The sequence below is a fragment of the Trichosurus vulpecula genome (genome assembly GCF_011100635.1).
Source record: "Trichosurus vulpecula isolate mTriVul1 chromosome X unlocalized genomic scaffold, mTriVul1.pri SUPER_X_unloc_1, whole genome shotgun sequence".
In the NCBI taxonomy this organism is placed as follows: domain Eukaryota; kingdom Metazoa; phylum Chordata; class Mammalia; order Diprotodontia; family Phalangeridae; genus Trichosurus; species Trichosurus vulpecula.
The window spans coordinates 755,588-774,415 of record NW_023494377.1 but is presented as its reverse complement, the minus strand read 5'-3'; the positions used below and the strand labels follow the sequence as shown (position 1 = coordinate 774,415).

General features: G+C 45.4%; 1 protein-coding gene across 1 annotated transcript in view; it reads left to right on the top strand.

Moving 5' to 3' along the window:
* Window positions 1-18,828, top strand: part of MORC4 (MORC family CW-type zinc finger 4) — a 39,464-nt gene that overhangs the window by 7,850 nt on the left and 12,786 nt on the right. Inside the window, 4 exon segments of the mRNA XM_036740415.1 lie at window positions 8,469-8,567; window positions 11,114-11,154; window positions 11,157-11,241; window positions 11,309-11,387. Coding sequence (XP_036596310.1) covers window positions 8,469-8,567; window positions 11,114-11,154; window positions 11,157-11,241; window positions 11,309-11,387 — 304 coding nt within the window.

Genomic DNA, 18,828 nt, shown 5'->3' with positions numbered 1-18,828 from the left:
CCAGAGGACAGAAGGGAACATTGATGGGAGGTAGAAAAGACAATGGGTGGTGACAGATTAGACATGGGAGGTAAGAACGTGTGAGGAGTCCAGGAGGACAGTGAGATGGTGAGCCCTGGGTAGCTGGGAGGATGCCATCATGTTAGAAAGCAATCGGGAAGTTAGATGATGGCGCCTCTTGTAGACATGTTGAGTTTGAGATGCATGGGGGATGGCCATTCTTTTAGCCAAGAGGTTGGGACTGGATTTAGCCATCTGAGAATCATCTACAGAGAGATGATGATTGGACCCCTGGGAGCTTATGATATCACCAAGAGAGGTAGTCTAGAGCACCCCAGACAGAATGTTGGGAGATACCCACCTTTGGTGGGTGTGACCTAGACAAAGATCCAACAATAGAAACTGAGGAGCGTTTTTCTAAAAGTTTCAATGGCCGTGTTTTGTTTAGCATCGCTATTACTAACCCTCTCCGCTTCTCCCCGTCCCCTCCTCCCATTAAAATTTGAGAGAAAGGGGGGAAAGCATCCATTAGCCAAGAAACAGAGCCAAGCAAAACAAATCCATCCATTGGCTGAGTCCAAAAATAGGCCTCTGCACCTTGTGGCCATGAGCTCCATATCAGGAGGCTGATAAGATGTTCTCGGGAGACATGGTTGGTCACCACTTCAATCCGAGTTCTTAGCTCTCTCCGAGTTCTTGTTCTTTACAATGTTGCTATCCTTGTAGAAACTGTTTCCCTGGTTCTGTTCATTTCTGTGTCAGCTCATACCACCCACGGACTTTCTCAGGAAGTGTGTCTTTCATTATTTCTAATGGAGCAATATTATTCCACTATATTCACATATCCTGCTGGACTTTCAGACAGGGTGATCAGCCCTGCTGGTCCTGCTCTGGGCCTCCTGCTTTTCTACGCTGACCTCTGCCATCTGAGGTCGGCCCCCTTGGATCATTGAGGTTCAGAGCACTGGATCTTCGACACTTTCTCTGGCATCTTAGGACTGTGATTGTCCCCCAGGGCTCTATCTTGGGACCTCTTCTCCCTCTATATTATTTCTCCTGGTCATCTCAGCAGCTTCCATGGATTCAATTATCACTATGCTCATGATTCTCAGATCTACTTGTCCAGCCCTAACCTGTCTTCCAAGCTCCAGTCTTACATCTCCAGGCAACTCGAAGACATCTCAAACTGAACGTCTGGTAGACATCTTAAACTCAACATGTCCAAAACTGATCTCAGTATCTCTCCCCCCCAAACCTTCACCTCCCAAATGTCCCTGTTACTGTTTAGTATACCACCACCTTCCCATGTCCCAGGCTCACACCCTAGGTGGCAACCTCAACCCTCTCTCATCCCTCCATATCCAGGCTGTTGCCAAATCCTGTTGATTTTACCTTCACATCTCTTGAATGTACTCCTTTCTCTCCTCTAACACTGCCACCATTCTGGTGTAGACCCTCATTACCTCACACTTGGACTGTTGCAATGGCTGCTAGTGGGTCAGCCTGCCTCAGTCTCTCTCCTCACTCCAGTCCATCCTCTATTCAGCCTCTAAAGCCATCTCTAAAAGGGCCAATCTGACCATATTACTTCCCCCTATCCCAACATCCACTCAGCTTCTAAAGCAATCTCTAAAAGGGCCAATCTGACCATATCACCTCCCCCTATCCCAATATCTACTCAGCTTCTAAAGCAATCTCTAAAAGGTCTAATCTGACCATATCACCTCCCCTCATCCCAACATCCACTCAAACTCCAGGGGCTCCCTGTTGCCTCCAGGATCCAATCCAGAATGCTTTGTTTGGCCCTCAAAGCCCTTGATGACCCAGCCACCTCCTACCTTTCCATTTTCCTCCCACCTGCCTCCCCCTACCCCATGTATTCTTTGACAATGGCTTACTGGCTGGTCCTTCCGCATGATGTCCATCTCCTGATTCTGGCCATTTTCCCTGTTAGGCCACATGCCTAGAAGGCTCTCTCTCCTCATTCCTGCCTCCTGGCTTCCCTGGACTTCTTCAAGGCCCAGCCCAAATCTCACCTCCTACAGGAAGCCCACCTCACCCCCTTTAAATTCTAGTACCTTCCGTCTGGTGACAATTTCCACTTGATCCCCTCTGGAGCTTGCTGTGCAGAGGTATCTGCATGCTCTCTCCTGCATTAGACCCTGAGCTCCTCTAGGAGAGGGCCTGGCTTTTCCCTTTCTTTGCATCTCTAACACTTAGCACAATGCCTGGCACATAGGAGCTTACTAAGTATCTACTGACTGCTTGAATTCCAGGGTGGAAGTCACTCACTGTAGTTTCTTTTTTTTTTTTTTTCGAGGGGGTAAGGCAGGGCAATTGGGGTTGAGTGACTTGCCCAAGGTCACACAGCTAGTAAGTGTGTCAAGTGTCTGAGGCCGGATTTGAACTCAGGTCCTCCTGACTCCAGGGCCGGTGCTCTCCTTACTACACTACCTAGTTGCCCCCTCACTGTAGTTTCTGATTGGATTTCTTGATCATTTTTCAGTCGTGGGTGAATCTCAGCTTTTTGCTAGAGGAGGTATTTGGGAGCAGCGGGTAGCCATCTTGGCCAGAAGCATGATTGACCATGAAACTACTTCCTCCCCTCTCCCGCACCCTGTGAGCAATAAGAGAACGTATTAAGAGGCAGTAGAGGGGGGGTGGTGAGAGGACCTAAGTTCAGATTCTTAACACTTACTACTGTGTGACCGTGGCCAAGGCACTTCCCCTCTGTTTCCTCCTCTGTAAAAAGAGGAGGGGTAGACTACACGGCCTCTGAGGGCTTTTCCAGCTCTAAATCTAGGAGCCTACATATGAACTTGGACAAGTCTCTTCCCTTCTCTGGGCCTCAGTTTCCCCATCTGTAAATTGAGAGGGTTGGACTAGTAGCCTCTGAGGTCATTTCTAGCCCTAGATCTAGGATCCCATGTGTCTCCTTGGGCAAATCCCTCCCTGGGCCTCAGTTTCCCCACTTGTAAAATGAGAGGATTGTCCTCAATGGCTTTTAGGGCCCTGCCAGCTCTAGGTCTCTGAGCCAACGAATAATTTCTTTCTTTTTCCTTTGCTTTGGGGGTGAACCCTCAGTATCACACCCTCTTTGAAGCATCTGCAACATCTTTTCTAGTTTGTATAGCACATGTTCCCCAACTGTAGGGCGGGGGTAAGAGGTTAGAGGGGGATGGCCGATGGGGGCGGAGGGCGGGGCAGGGAGGGAGAGTCATCATCCTCCTGGTTTCAGCTCCTCCATTGCTGCCATTGGGGAAATGAGAAATATTAAAAATCAGTGCCCTTTTCTCAGGAAATTCCTGGTATTTCACGCACAGTAAGCACATTTGTCCAGTGTTTAAGTTATTTCCTGAACATTAAACGTGTTGTCCTTCATGAACAAGAACATTTTAATAATTTTGGTTTTATTTTTGGTTTAATTTTAAATTTCAATTTACCTTTTGTTTTTATAGCACCTTCATTGGTATCTCTACTATAAAACATTCCTTATAACCAAAAAAATTAGAACGGGGGGGGGAGACAATTCTATAAAACTTAACCCATATATCGATGGAATCTGACTGTGTATGCAATATTCCATGCCCATGGCGCGCTCCACCACCCCCCCACCCTGTTTGCAAAGTCATGCATTTGCTGTCTTCTTTGAGACCAAACTTGGTTCCTCTTCTTTTTCTTTCTTTTCTTTTCCTATCAAGAAACACATTTTTAACTTTCTGTCACTAGGACATATGCCTTGAGTTTCCTTTTCAAGTAGAAGGGATAGGCTAGCTGCCACCACCTCTTGCCTGAGCCCCTCCAGACCAGGGGCATGCGTGTGTGCCAGGTGGTGGTTAGGGCTGTGGGCTTCAACCCCACGTCAAACAGAGCCCATTCTGGTGGCTGCTTATGGAGCATGGAAAGGAATGGTCAGCTCCTTGTTAAAGGGATGCCCATGCCATCAGGCCACTAGGGGGCTGAAGCAACCAGGCCATGTTCCTGAAGAGGCCCTGAGAAACCCTTCAAGAGTTAGCATAACTTTGACAAGCTTCTCCTCTCTCTCTAGGGAGTAGCCTATTTACTGGGAAAATTCTGAGGTGGGACAGCACTTCCTGTTCTGGCATCTGTGGCGTCAGACAAGACTGAGCCAAGCACAGGCCTTTACACATAGTAAGCGATTAATTAATAAGTCTTTGTGAAATTCCTCCTACTGGCCATCTTGGTCGATGCTTTGGTTTTTGCTGAAATGCTTTTTTTTCCTTCTCTTTCTTCTCTGATCCCTGTTACTGGGAACAGTGACTGGCTGGGTAGGTTGAAAGGGAGAGGACAGGGCTCCATGGGCCAATTACAATTATATGAATTTCCCTCTAAGCTTGGAAAATGGGCCAGCAGGAGCCTTCAGTCAGCTCATCTGCCATAGCTATGGTGATAGTCCCTGAGCAAAGGGCCTTCCATGTGTCCAGGGAGAGGATTCTCCATTTCTGTTGAAGACATTCTGGTCGGGTTCCTAAACTCGATCAACAAACATTTTACTGATCACCTATTATGCGCCAAGACCAAAATGAAATAAGTGGTTCCTGTCTTCAAGGAGCTTATATTGTGGAAATAGCATGTGTTCCTCTAAGTATATACAAGGACATTTGGAGTAGAAACCTTAGGAGCTGGGGGGGCGGTGCCTAGGGCCCTAGCTCCAGAGCTGCCAGGGATCTCAGAGGCCAGCTAGTCCAACCCCCTCATTTTACAGGGTCCCAGAAAGGTTACACAGGTTAGAAGCATCGAGGACAAATCCCTTCCCCTCCCTGGACCTCAGTTTCCTCTTCTGTCCAATAAGGGAATTGGACTCTGACTTCTGAGGTCCCTGGCAGCCTCTGTGTGCCTGTTAGTAAGGCAATTCCCTGGCTCTCTATTTCCTCCTCTGTCCAATAAGGCCTCTGAGGTCCCTTCCAGCTTGAGAGCCAGGATCCCTATGACCACACCTTCACAGTGACACAATGACTGAAATGACTAAGAATTACTGATGATAATAATAATTAGTGATTTACAAAACAAGCAATTGAGTTAAGAGGCCTTAAAGATAGCAGCCCTGATTGCAGCTTAAAAAACCTTGAATACAGAGTCCACAGAATTGGGAGAATCTTCTCCAGCTGCTCCATTTTCACATGATTACAGGTGTTAATTGCATTAAGTCCCACAAGGCTGTAGGCCAGAAGACGCCCTCAATGAGATCCATGGTCACTCAAAAGAGATTGACATGGTGAGACATAAGGGAAAAAGTCCAGGGAATGAAAAATGCATAGAGCCAGACTACACCATTGGAGACATGTCCTAGGATGAACAACTCATCTAGTCAGTCCATCATTGGCGTCTCTCTTGGACAGGCCCTGAAGTCAGCCAGAGGAAGAGATTGGATGGGATCATTTGTTGGAAACTCTCAGTGATCCCAACCTGCTCCATTTTTTTTTCATGCTAGTGATGCTCTAGGGCTGTGAATTGTTCAATACCGCCATCTGTAAAGCCTCTGAATTGTGAATGACTCCACTTGGTTTACAGAGGTGGGGTGAGTTTTTATAGAAAATATCTCCAAAGACATATGTGACCAGGAAGGAATAAGGGTGAACAATCACATGTTGTCAGGGAAGCCAGTGAAGTCAGCTAGGGAGAGGACAAAAAACAGAAGCTGATCCAGGGCATATCCTTGCATGATTCTTCATACTTGGGCAGGGGTGGGGGGCAATGGATGAGCCAGCGTAGGAGGCTGAAAAGACATGGTAATAGGGTGCAGGGGGAGACCCCATAGGGGAATAGTGTCAAAGAAAATGAGGCAGGAGAGTGGCTGGGAAAAATGAGACCCCCATGTCAGAGCATCAGGGCGGAGGTCAGGACTGAGACAAGGCCCCCCTGAGCTCACGGAGGGTAACTTCAGAGAGAACACTTGTGGTGAAGCACTGGGGTCAGAAGCCAGATCACAAGAGTGATCAGGAAGTGGGTGGGGAGGAAAGAGGCCAACAGGGGCTGTTCTTTCTAGGGGCTTAGCAGTGAAAGGGAAGACGGGCCTAGCTTGGGGCTTGAAGGGTTGATAGCATTGAGGCAAGGCTTTTGTTGAAGGATAGGGAGAACCTGAGTGGATAGTCGAAGGCCCCAACCTTGCCTTCTGCTGTACTCCGAGGGAGTATAGGGTAAGGAGAAAAGTTGGGCATTTGAGCAGGCCAGAGCCACTAATTTGGGGAGTGTGCCTGGGACTGAGACACAGCAACCAGCTGGAGGCCTAGAGTACTTGTCGCTTGTGGGTGGAAATGTTTGGGGGGCAGGGATCCACACCTGTCATTTCCTTCGTGAGAAGTTTGGCCACCTGTAGCCCTCCACCTGCTCTGTAACTCAGTGACAGCTGAAGGTACTAGCCCGGGGCCACACAGCTGGGAGGTGTATCAGATGCTGGACTTGAACCCAGGGCTCCATGACTGCTAGAGCACCTCTCTCTCGATATGGAAAGGAAATCTCTTGTTTACAGTTTAGATTCTCTGCCAGGAAGAGGATTTCTGAGGCCCTTTAGGGGCAACTTAGAATGTTTGTCCTGGAGTCAGGAAGCCTCAAGTTGAAATCCAGCCTCACACATTTGCTAGCCTAACTGCTGTCAGCCTCGGTTTCCTCATCTGTAAAATGGGCATCATAAAATGGGCATCATAACAGCACCTACCTCCCAGGGTTGTTGTGAAGCTCAAATGAGATACAGCTGTACAGTGCTTTGCAAACCTGAAAGCATTATATAAGAACTAACTCTTTTGATTCACACCGTCCGTAGGTACAAGCTAAGGCAGAGAAATGTATCATAGAATCATTGATTCAGAGCCGGAAGGGACCTTGGAGGTTGAGTTCCACCCCTTCTTTTTCTAGAACAGGAATTAGACTAAGGTGAAGAGAGGTTCAAGTGACTTTCCCAGGGTCACACAGCCAGTGAGTATCTGCAGTGGGATTTGAGCTCAGGTCTTCATGGGATCATTGGACTACAGATTCCCATTCTAATGGGAGCTCAAAGGAACGCTTAGAGGCCACTGAGCCCGATGCCTTCATTTTACAAATGATGTAACTGAGGCCCAAAGTGGCAAAATGAATTGCCCAGATAGTGCTTTTCTAAGGTAGGATTCAAACTCAGGTCTTCCTGACTTCGAGGTCCAGCACTCTCCCCTGTGCCACTTAGCTGCCAACAGGGAAGGGGGTGGGGTGTCTTGACGGGGCAAGTGGGCTTCTGAATAAGTGCCATTTTTTTGGAGGGGGGAAGGCAGGGCAGTTGGGGTTAAGTGACTTGCCCAAGGTCACATAGCTAGTAAGTGTGTCAAGTGTCTGAGGTCAGATTTGAACTCAGGTCCTCCTGACTCCAGGGCTGGTGCTCTACTCACTGTGCAACCTGGCTGCCCCTAAGTGCCGTTTTCTACAGCTACTGTCAATCATTCTGGGCCTTGGATTTACTGCCAGTCAGTCACTGGCCTTGTGGGCAGTTTGTTGTGTTCTAGGGGGAGGACAGAGACGTACTAATATCCCAACTTGTCACTGGCCTTGGGCTTCTGGGACAGGGCAGGCTGTCTTTTGGTTGGCCTTGCCTGTAATCTATCTAGGTTTGTAAAGGAAGGTGAAATCCAGGGATTAGATGTGACTTACACAGAAATGGAGGCCGTTCTAAAATGGCATTACTCATGTCAAGGAAGGGAAAATACTGTGCCCTTCTCTCCACATCCTCCCTCCCCCCCCTCCCACTATTGACTCAGCCACGTTGCACAGGCCCTACCTAAATAATCCTTGGGCCTAAACCTCTTCTTATGGGATGGCTTGGCCCGGCTTGGGGGAGGGGTGGAGAGTCCTACTGCTGTTCTTGAGCCTGGTGGTACTGGGGGAGGGGCCAGTCAAGCACCAAGGCTGGGGGTGAGCTGCTGTTGCCTTGCTGGGTACACCATTTGGGTCAGGAGTGGGGAAGACAGAGACCTGGGCACAGAAAAAATTCTGCTTGATTTCTAGGCCAGACTGAAGAAATCTGAAATCTGCCCTATTGATCATCTGGCCTGGTAACTTGATCATTGTCAATCTCTCACAGCAGGCCCCGGATGGCCTCTTAACTTCCCGTGAGCCTGCTGACCAGCCCCACCCTGCAACTTGAGCTGGCTTTATTTGAGCCTCTGTCAATGCTAGTCCTTGAATCTTTTTCACAAATGGCTCTACAAGGCCCGAGAAACTGCCTGGCATGGTGGCGCCAGGACCATGAACTCCTTTAAACTTCCACCTGAAATCAGTTTCCAATGTTGCCTTTGCCATCCTGCGTGTGACTGGAGAAGGCCATGGGCCCCTGTCTTGGGTCTGCTCAAAATAGCAACGATAGCTTGGTTGTCACCTCTGTTAAGGCGCCAGAGAGGCAGGCACCTGTCCCTGAGCTGGGTAATTACGGCTGGACCCTGAAATCCCTCTGTCTCCTCTCTCTCTCTGTTTGCTTTTCTCTTCAGGTTGACTCAAGCTGCCCTTGGCCAGAAGCTGAGTGCTCGTTGGAAGGAGAAGGCATCCCAGAAAAATGTTCCCAACTCAGCTGCGGCCAGACCAATAGTGTGAGTCAGATGGGCCGCACCCACAGATGGGAGGGGGGAAGGCTTGGAGACCATGAGAGCATGCAAAATGACAGGGCGGGACTACATGATCTCCAAGCACTTTTCAACTCTCAAATTATAGTGGCAGCCCAGAATCCTTTTGGCTTGCCTTTTTTTGGTCCGTCAATTAACAAGGATTTACTAAGAGCCCACTATGTGCCAGACACTGTGCTAGGTGTTAGAGATGCAGAAACAAAACAGCCTTCGGTATTCCGTAGTTGGAGACATAGAACTCAACAAGCTTTTATTAATTGCCTATGTGCCAGGCACTGTGACCACATAAATGAAATGACCTCTCCCCTCAAATAGCTTCTATTTTAATGGGGGAGGCATCAATCAACAAGCATTTATTAAGTCTTTGCTGTGTACCAGGCACTGTGCTAGGCCCTGGGGAATACAAAGGAAAAAGGGGAAAAGTTCCTACCCCTAGGAGGAAACGCGTGTGTGCATGTGCACACGTGTAGACATGTATGTGTACCAAATCAATATCTATACTTTAGGAATGTCACTTTAGTAGCAGGCTGGAAGATGGCCTGGTATGGGAAAAGAAGAATATAGCACCTACTGTGTGCCAGGCACTGTACTAAGAGCTTTACAAATATTATCTCATTTGATCTTCACAACAACCCTTCAAGGTAGGTGCTACTATGATCTGCATTGTACAGATGAGGAAACTGAGGCAAGCAGTGGTAAAGCAACTTGCCCAGGGTCACATAGCTAGTTAGTGTCTGAGGTCAGATTTGAACTCAGGTCTTCCTGACCCCAAGCCCAACAAAGAAAAGAGACTGTGGATAGCAGATTTGAGGTTATTAATGGATTGAGCTCAATCCCACCCTGGCTTGTAAATCAAATGTAAACCCAATAGGAACTGATCAAGCTGTTTAGGGTTAAATGCCTGGTAATTGATTAGGGAATTCAACAAATCAGGGTGGCAGAAGAGAACAGCTGATAACAGATGAAGTTCCCAGAAGCCTCTAGGAGGGGACATTGGGAGTGGGCGGGAGCAGGCATTCTGATGCACACACACATACCCCAGCACGTATGATACACCATCACACTCCTGGTAGAAGGACCTTGGTGTATACAAACATAGGAACCTAACTGACTTTTATAATAAATGTCACTTCAAAAAATATAGATGCTTTTTTTTGCCCTACAAATTAGTCCTTTTAAGAAGCCAACTCTTGAAATTTACCCCCTGCCCTTCATTGCAGAGGTGGGGGCTATGCAGAAGCAGTTGGTGTTTCAACTGCCTTTCCCCTCTTTTTGTCTTTCCTATAAAGGATGCTGGGCTGGATAGGGGGGAGAGAAAGGTGATATTTGAAAATGAAGGTGATTTTAAAACAAAAGATATTAATAACATTTTAAAAACAAAAGATACATCCTTTCACAAAAGATGCCTATATTTCCATAGAACCATTTTTTTTCCTGAGGACACAGGCCCCCAGAACAGACATCACGTTTATAAGAACACTTGCCACTTCTCGCCTCGTTTGAAACGTATAAGAGCCTGTAGAGAGACCCCAGGGAAAAATGCCAGAAGATCCCAACCTACAACTACGACTTTATGTGGTATCCTTAGTCATGTTTCCTGCTTGAGCCTTGCCTCAATTTCTTCCTGTGTAAAATGAAGGATTTGGACTAGAGAGCTTCTGAGGTCCCCCTTTCTGCCTCTGAATTTAGGATCCTGTGACCCCATGATCTCATGACAGCACCCCCACAAAACCTGAGGTCTGGGTGATATTTCTTTAAGAAAAAAGGGCTTGGCATAAAGCCTGTATTTGTGAGCGTATGTGTGTGTGTGGTGGGGGGAGAGAGTGGGGTGGGGGATACTGCTCTGGTGACTCCTATAAATGTATTTTTAGCCTGGCCAAGTGTCAGGCAAATTGACACCGTGGGCCCCGGGCCTTGCCTGCCGAGCTTGTCACTGCAGGGGTGGGGCGGAGGGAACTTGGGCTGAATTGGTTCCTTCTTTGTACTTTTGGGAAATTCAGTGTGGCCTGTTTGCTTTAGGTAAGGTATTCTTGTTTCACTGATTCAAGAGCAGGGTTCTTATCTTGTCGTGCTCATATCCTCATGCTCTTTTTCCTTATTGAAATAGCAGAGAGCCGTTGGGTGGGAGCTTGTAACCTCCTTGGGAGGGAGCTGAGGCCTTTCAGAGTTGTTCACGATATGTCTCTACCTATAATTTAGATATATTATTATATATACATATATTGGTAAATATATGTATACATGCTATACTGTGTATGTATATATAATATGTATTAATATATCACATATAGAAATATATGTAAATATATAGTGTATGTGTGTGCATATCTACAAGTACACACACACATACACATACGCACCGACACAGACACACACACACACACCCCCAATCAAGCTGATGGGCATGACATGTTTTTCATACAGAGGCAGAGTCCTTGTATATGGTTGGCAGTGGGAAAGTAAGTTGAGGCACAGGGCTGGAATGTGACTCACTCTCCCACTCCTTCATGCAGTGGGGCTCCTGACCAGATCCGGGGACAGTGGGGGGAGTGTCTCAATGGATGCAGCTTCCTGACCAGGTTGATCTGTCTTGGTTACCTGAGAAGTATTTCTCTTGCCTTAATCCCCATCCAAGGTCCAGGTAAGAACTACTCTGTCATCCCACTCAACAGCCGGCAGTGTGCTCTCTCTGCCTGCCTGCCTGCCAGCGTCTCTAAACCAATCCAAGGTCTCCCAAAGCCCGCCCTTCGGGACTCTATTGTCTGCCATCTGGCTCCATCAGGCTTAGTCAGTCTTCTCTTCATTACTCTGGGGAAAAAAATGACTTTTTATGATGCCTTTTGTCTTTCTAGTATAGTTTAGTTCCCACCCACCCCTCTAGACCAAAACCTCCCTTGTGACAAAAAACATCAAATTAAGCCGACACTTTTCTGAGAATGTTTTGTAGGATCCAAGGTCTCTATCTGGAAGACACTTTAGAGGCCATCAAGTCCAAGCCTCTGTCCTATTAAAAAACCAAGGCCCTGAGAGGTATGATTTGAACCTAGGTCTTTCTGACTCTAAGTCTAAGACAATAGGCTGCCTCACTCATTGCGGTCTGAGAAATGCTAAGGAGCTAAGAGAATAAATAGGTCACCTCCTCAGCTTGAATCTTATCTGACAAAGTATACTGTATTCCGCCCTGGTGAGAAGAGCTAGCATTTCCTCATCTCTCTTTGCCGTAATTCTCCATCAGTTCATACAAATCTCCCCATGTTTCTCTGAATCCTTCATCTTTATAATTTCCCATAAAGCATAGCAATAGTCTGTTATATTCACGTACCACAATTGCTTTAACCATTCTCGAATCTGGTTCCAGTTCTTTGCTGCCACAAAAAGTGCTATTGTAAACGTGTTGGTGTATGTGGTGCCTCTGTTTCTCTCCCTGATCTCCTCAAGGTATTTGCCCAGCAATCCTATGGCTAACTCAGAGGGGTTGGCCATTTTACTCACCCTTCTTAGCATAATTCCAGATTTGCTTTCTACAACGTTTGGACCACTTTCCAGATTCACCAACGGTGTATTCCTGTTTTCCCACAGAGTCCCCAACATTGATTCTTCCCATCTTTTCTCATGAAGCGTGAGGTGAAACCTTTGCTTTCTTGTGCATTGCTTTATTGTGCATTTCTGCATCACCATTAGCAATTTGGAGCATGTTTTCCTGAGGTCATTTACAATTTACAATTCTTTTGAGAACTGTTCATGTTCTTTCACAATTTATCTATTGGAGAATGGCTCTCGGTGTTATATATTTGTGTTAATTCCCTGTGTATTTGGGGGAATCAGATTTTCATCAGTGCTATTTGATGCAAATGTTTTTTCCTACTCAATTGTTTTCCTTTTAATCCTATCTTCATTGATTTTTATTATGTATTTTTAGACTTCATGTGGTCGGAGCATCTCCTGTTTAGTTAAGAATTCTCTGCCAGCTATAGTTGTAAGAGGTACCACCTGATGTCATTCTTTTCTAATACAAATCCTCTGCTCACCTGCCGTTCCCCCACACATGACAGGATCATTTCTACTTTCAGAACTTTACCTGGAGTTCATTCTGCTTTCTTCTGCCTCTCCAAATCATACCCACCCTCTGAGGCCCAGCTCAAAGCTTGCTTGCTCTGGAAAGGCTTCTCTGATGACTCCAGCTGAGGCTAATCTCTTTTTAGACTTTCTGAAATATTAATTTCCTGTATTGCATATTTTAGAATTTGATCATATACTATCTTGAGTTGGTTTATGTATCTACAACTCTAAAAGAGATTATAAGCACCTTTGTCATTGTTCAGTCATTCAGTTATGTCCAACTCTTCATGACCCCATGGACGATGGCACCTCCACTAGAATTCTGTCCACGGGGTTTTCTTGGTGAAGATACTAGAATGGTTTCCCATTTCCTTCTCCAGTAGATCACCTCTTTTCAGAACTCTCCACTATAACCTGTCCGTCTCGGGTGACCCTTTACAGCCTAGCTCATCATGGAGCTACACAGGCCTCTCCGCCATGACAAGGAAGTGCTCTAGGAGGCGGTAAGCACCTTTAGAACATGGCCAACTCTTCTTATGGTCCTCATAATGATAGGCACCCCCAAAGTACTTGTTGAATGGAAATGCCTCTAGTCGTCTGCTGTCTGTAACCCTCTGAAGCTTTACTGCAGAGCCTGCAAATGAGAGCAAAGGATGGTAGGTTGTTTGGTTTTGTCATTTTATTGTGTCTTTGTTTGTTTGGTGGAGGGGAAGGTATTAGAATATTGGAAGTATAATCTCAGTGGCAAAAAATCAAATGAACAAATGAATCATGTTCAGTTTTAGTTTGGGAAAAAGAGCCAAAGTAGAGGTCATCCAGAGGAGAGTAACCAGGACGATGAAATGGCAAGGGACCATGCCGTGCAAAGATTGTTTGCAGGAGCTGGAGAAGAGAGACTTCTTGCCTGCAGAGGGAGGATTAAAGTAGGACATCATATCAGTCCTTAAATACTTGGAGAGTTCTACGTGGAAAAAGGAATCCATTGTTCTGGGTGACCAAGAGGACAGAACTAGGAATGATGGGTAGAAATTGCAGAGAAGCAGGTTCTATGTAAGAGAAACCTGCCTAATGGTTAGAGTCTAGATTACCTACTGCTCATCAGGGAGGGCTTAGAAGAGATTTCTGTTCAGGTCTGGGCTGAACTGGATGACTTTGGAAAGAGAGCACTTAGAGCCCTGAGATTCAGGGATTCTCCAGATTATCTAAGTAATTTTCTGTTGGATTTTTCCCCCCTCCTGCTGTCATTTACCAGTATGCTTCTCCCCGCCCCCCCATCGTGGAACCCTTTCTTGTAGCAAAAAAGTGCCACTAAGTGAACCAATGTCTCAAAGCATGTGCCTCATTGTGCTTTTATAGTCCACTAGCTCACTGTTTAGAGGAGAGGGGTATTGTCAATCCTCTGGAGTCAGGATTGGGCAGTGCATTGATCTGGGGTTTAATGTCTTTTTTTTGAGCGGGGAAGGCAGGGCAATTGGGGTTAAGTGACTTGCCCAAGGTCACACAGCTAGTAAGTGTGTCAAGTGTCTGAGGCCGGATTTGAACTCAGGTCCTCCTGACTCCAGGGCTGTTGCTCTATTCACTGGGCCACCTAGCTGTCCCTTTAATGTCTTTTAGTGTGGTTTTCCTTGACATGTTCCCTTGGTTCTGCCTACTTCATTCTTCATTAGTTTCAGACAAATCTTCCCAAGTTTCTCTGAATTCATTTCCCTTTTTTTTGGTGGGGGGTGGACCACACCTGTATTTTCATTCCTTCCAATGAGGAAATTCAGTGTAGAGATACAGATTGGCAACCGTTCAGTAACTTAGAGTAATGGAGAGTTGCTGGGGCCTGGATAGGTCATGGGAGGTCACATTGCCAATAGGTACCAGAGGCAGAACTCAAACTTAGGTCTTCCTGACTCTTAGACATCCTCTCTATCCATACACTGTGACGCCCTGCCCCCTGCCACATCATTTCTTTACATTCATATACCACAATTTGCTTAGCTGTTCTTCCAGATGACGACTAAACCCTTTCTAGCAACACACGCACACACGTGCACACACATACACACATGCACACACATATACACATGTGTGCACACACATATGCACATGCATACTTGTATGCACACACACACACATACCCAGAAATGAAGAGCTTTGCAATGAATATTTTGTTATATAACAGAACCTTGCATATCTATTATTGTTCTCCTTGGGATATATCACCAGTAGCAGAATTTCTGGTTCACAGGCTATAAAGAGTTTAGTGATTTTTCTCTCAGTTCCAAATTGCTTGCAATTTTTCCAGAATTTTTAGATTAATTCACAATTCCACCAGCACTGTATTAACATGCCAGCATCCCCTATGACCTCTCCAATGCTGAATATTTCCATTTGTCATCTCTGCCCACTTGATGGGTGTGAGGTAGAACCTCAAAGTTGTCGTAATTTACATTTTTCTTATTGGTGATTGGACCATTTTTTATGGTGTGTTAATCATTCACATTTTTTTTCTGACACTATTCATATCTTTTCACCATTTCTATTGGGAAATGGCTCTTGCCGTATTTGCGTTACTTTGCTAAATGGCTTGGAGAGTCCTTTTAGGAGAAGGATAAGGACTGAATCTGTGAGCTCATGGAAACAGAGAGCTCTCAAATGAGGAAACTCCTGTTATCAATTTCTCTGCAGCATATAATCTTAGCTGTCTAGATTCCTAGAGAAGGAAGATTGCTTGCCTTGGGTTAAGCAGCCAGTGTGGATCAGAGTCAGAACTTGGGCTCAGGTCTTACTGGCTCCAAGGCTAGCTCCCTCTCCAGTATACCATGCAGCCTCTCAGTTTAAACTTTTATCCAAGATTATTTGATACAAAGATTTTCCTGTAATTGAGTTTCCCTTATCCTAGCTGCTACATTTATTTTATTCATGCAAAAGCTTTTATGTACTCAGAATTTTCTCTTTTGCATCAGTCATTTGGTGAAGAACTACTATCTTTCTTTTTTTAGTTTAATTTTTGTTACAAGGAAAGGGTCAATAGGTTGTGAAGGGGAAGGATAGATTCAGAAATAAATGTGATGCAGAAACAAAAGACGTAATAAAAATAAGATATTTTTTAAAACCCCTCAGACCAAAATTGTGAATGGTACATCCATTCTTTTTCTTCTAATGTTTTTTTTTAAATAATGTGACCTTTCATATTTGGGTTGCATGTTCATTTGGCACTTTTTATGATATAAGATGGTGATCTAAACTTAATTTCTGCCAAACCACATTACAGTTTGCCCAGTTGGTCTCAATGAATAGGGGATCCTTCCCCTACTGGTTTATGTTCTTAGGTTTAATGAACACTAAGTTATTGTGCCCTGTTGCTTTTGGGTCTTACTTATCCAGTCTGTTCCAATCTACTTTTCCATCTTTTAGCCAACATCAAATACTTTGGACGATTACTCCTTTATAATATATTAGGCTTCCTTTATTCCTGCTTTTTTTTCATTATTTCTCTCGTGATTTTTAACCATTCCTCTTAAATTAATTTTGTTGTTATTTTGTGTAGTTCTCCAAAACTAGCTGGCTATTTGGCATTGCACTAATTTTATAGATTAATTTCACTGGTAATATCATTTTTATTATATTGGCATGGCCTAACCAAGAGCAATGAATAGCTCTCTAATTACTTAAGTCTTCCTTTATTTCTGGAGAGTGCTTTGTAATTGTGTTTCCATGAAGCCCAAGCATGCCTTGGGAGGTTAAGTCTCACATATTTTATGGATTTTGAAGTAATTTTAAATGGAATTTCTCTCTCTCCCCCTCTTACTAGGTTTTGTTAGTAATATAGAGTCAGTCTCCCAAAATTCTTGGTGCAGTTTTAAGCTTTAATAGTTTTACTAGCTTAAAGCTACACTAAGACTTGGGGGACAGCTTGTATATAGAAATGCTGATGCTTTTGGTGAGTTTATTTTCATCCTACTTTACTGAAGTTAGTCACTTTACCCTTTTATTCATTGTTTCTCTAAATACACCAGCATATTGTCTGTAAATCGAGACAGTTTTATCTCATCTTGGCCTGTGTTTATTCCCCAAGAGTCATTCTTCAGGCCAAGCAGTGAGCCTAGAAGGGTTTTGCTCTAATTTTGAGTCTCAGCATTACTGTCATACGTGGTCCAGGAAGAACTGCCTTCCTGATGTGAAATGAAGTTACTAAACTCAAGAAGCAGGAAACTGCCTCGAGGGAGGTTTGTAAAGGTCAGCAAGGGTGAGAGGCTACAGGATTCCTGCTCTTTTTTTTTCTTTATAGGATCTTCTTTGATCATTGAACAATTCAGCTCCAAAATGGAAATGTTTTTGCCTCTTCACATTTTCCTGGGGAACTTTACTAAGGTGTCTTCTCTGGTGTTTGTGCCCCATGGCTTGGTTTGATATTATGCTTTTCTGTGGTCATATTGCATTTCCCCATCAGGAGAGCGCAAGTGCCCTCTCAGGGGGCAAGGACTACATACTTTTTCATCTCAGTGTCCCCAACACCTAACATAGGGCCTCACGCCTAGTGGACCCTACGTCAATATTTGTTGACTTGAACTTGGCATCTCACTCTCCTCTCTTCTAATGCTCCATAGTAAGCTAGCTTTGTTTTGAAATATCTCCATCCTCTTCCTTTTCATCCTTTACCCCCCCCCACCACAAATATCTACCTGTCTCATTGGGAATTACTACTGTTGATATAAATCCTGATCCCTTCTTTCTGGAGGAAGATCTTGGGCTCCTATATCTTGAGATGAAAAGGACCTTCAGAGACCATCTACTTCAACCCTCTCATTTTACTGAGGCCCAGGGAGGGGAATCACAGGATCCTAGATGTGGGGCTGGAAGGGCCCTCAGAGGTCAGCTAATTCGACCCCCTCATTTTACTGAGGCCCAGGGAGGGGAAGGGGCTTACCACTTGCCCCTTACATGTTGTAAGTATGAGAGACAGGAGTTGAACTCAAGGGCTGCATCTTCCAAAGCAAAGCTTTCTCCATGGGAGATTTCCTTCTTTTCTCTTATTCCTTACTCTAAAGAATGATGAGATACAGCTAATGAAGTTCTTAAAAATAAGAGAAAAGTCCAGAGCAGAGCAACAGGAATAATCCCTAGCAGGAAACAGTAAACAAGTAGCTGGGCTCCATGGAGCCCGAGGCCCTTTGCCTCCCACACAGCCCCCAGGAGCAGAGCCATGTGCGTCAGTATAATCCCAGCCCCTGCCCATTGCCCACAGTGCTTTCCCCTCCACTGTTCCGTTGGTATTCTTCATCTCCCCAGGCCAGCACACTCTGAATGCCAAATAATCATCATCAAATAGTCACTTAGTGTTCCCAAGCAAAGGAAAATAAATCTGGTAAATTACAGGCATGCACATCCACACACACTCTCCCATCAGTCCATCAGTTCAAAGTGTTACAGCTCACTCCTGAACACTGCTAGTCCTTTGGGGAAATGGAGGCCATGACAGATGGCCTTTGCTGACCCTGCTCCAAGGGGGAAGTGTTTGGTTCTACTTGGATATGCTGCTACCAAGGGCCTCTGTGCAGGACCCCAAATAAATATCAGAGAAAAAAACCCATAAGAATCAAATACTGATTATGGAGAAATAGGAACATCATATTCACTCTGATGGAACTCAGGGACATGCTTCTCCAAGAGAGGGAGAGTGGTCAATCAGTCAATAAGCATTTATTAAGTGCCTACTGCGTGCCAGGCCCTGTGCTAAGCACTGGGGGGTACAAAGGTCAGAGACAATCCCTGCCTTCAAAGAGCTCACGATCTAAGGAGGGAGTTCACGTGTAGACTACTATGTACAAACAAGCCATAGACAAGATAAATTAGAGATGATTGATGGAGGGAAAGCACTAGCTTTCAGGGGATTGACGGGGAAAGGCTTCTTGCAGAAGGTGCGATTTTAGCTGGGACTTGAAGGAATCCAGGGAAGTCAAGAAGGGGAGATGAGAAGAGAGAAATTCAGTCATGGGGGCCAGCCTGGGAAAAGGCCCACAATCAGGAGATGGAGTGTCTTGTGTGAGGAGCCACAAGGAAGCCAAGTACATGGGGCAGCTGGGGGGAGGTGGTGTAAGGTGTAAGAAAACTGGAAAGGGGACGGGGGCCACTGAGGGCTTTCAAAGACCAACAGAGATTTTATATTTGATCTTGGAGG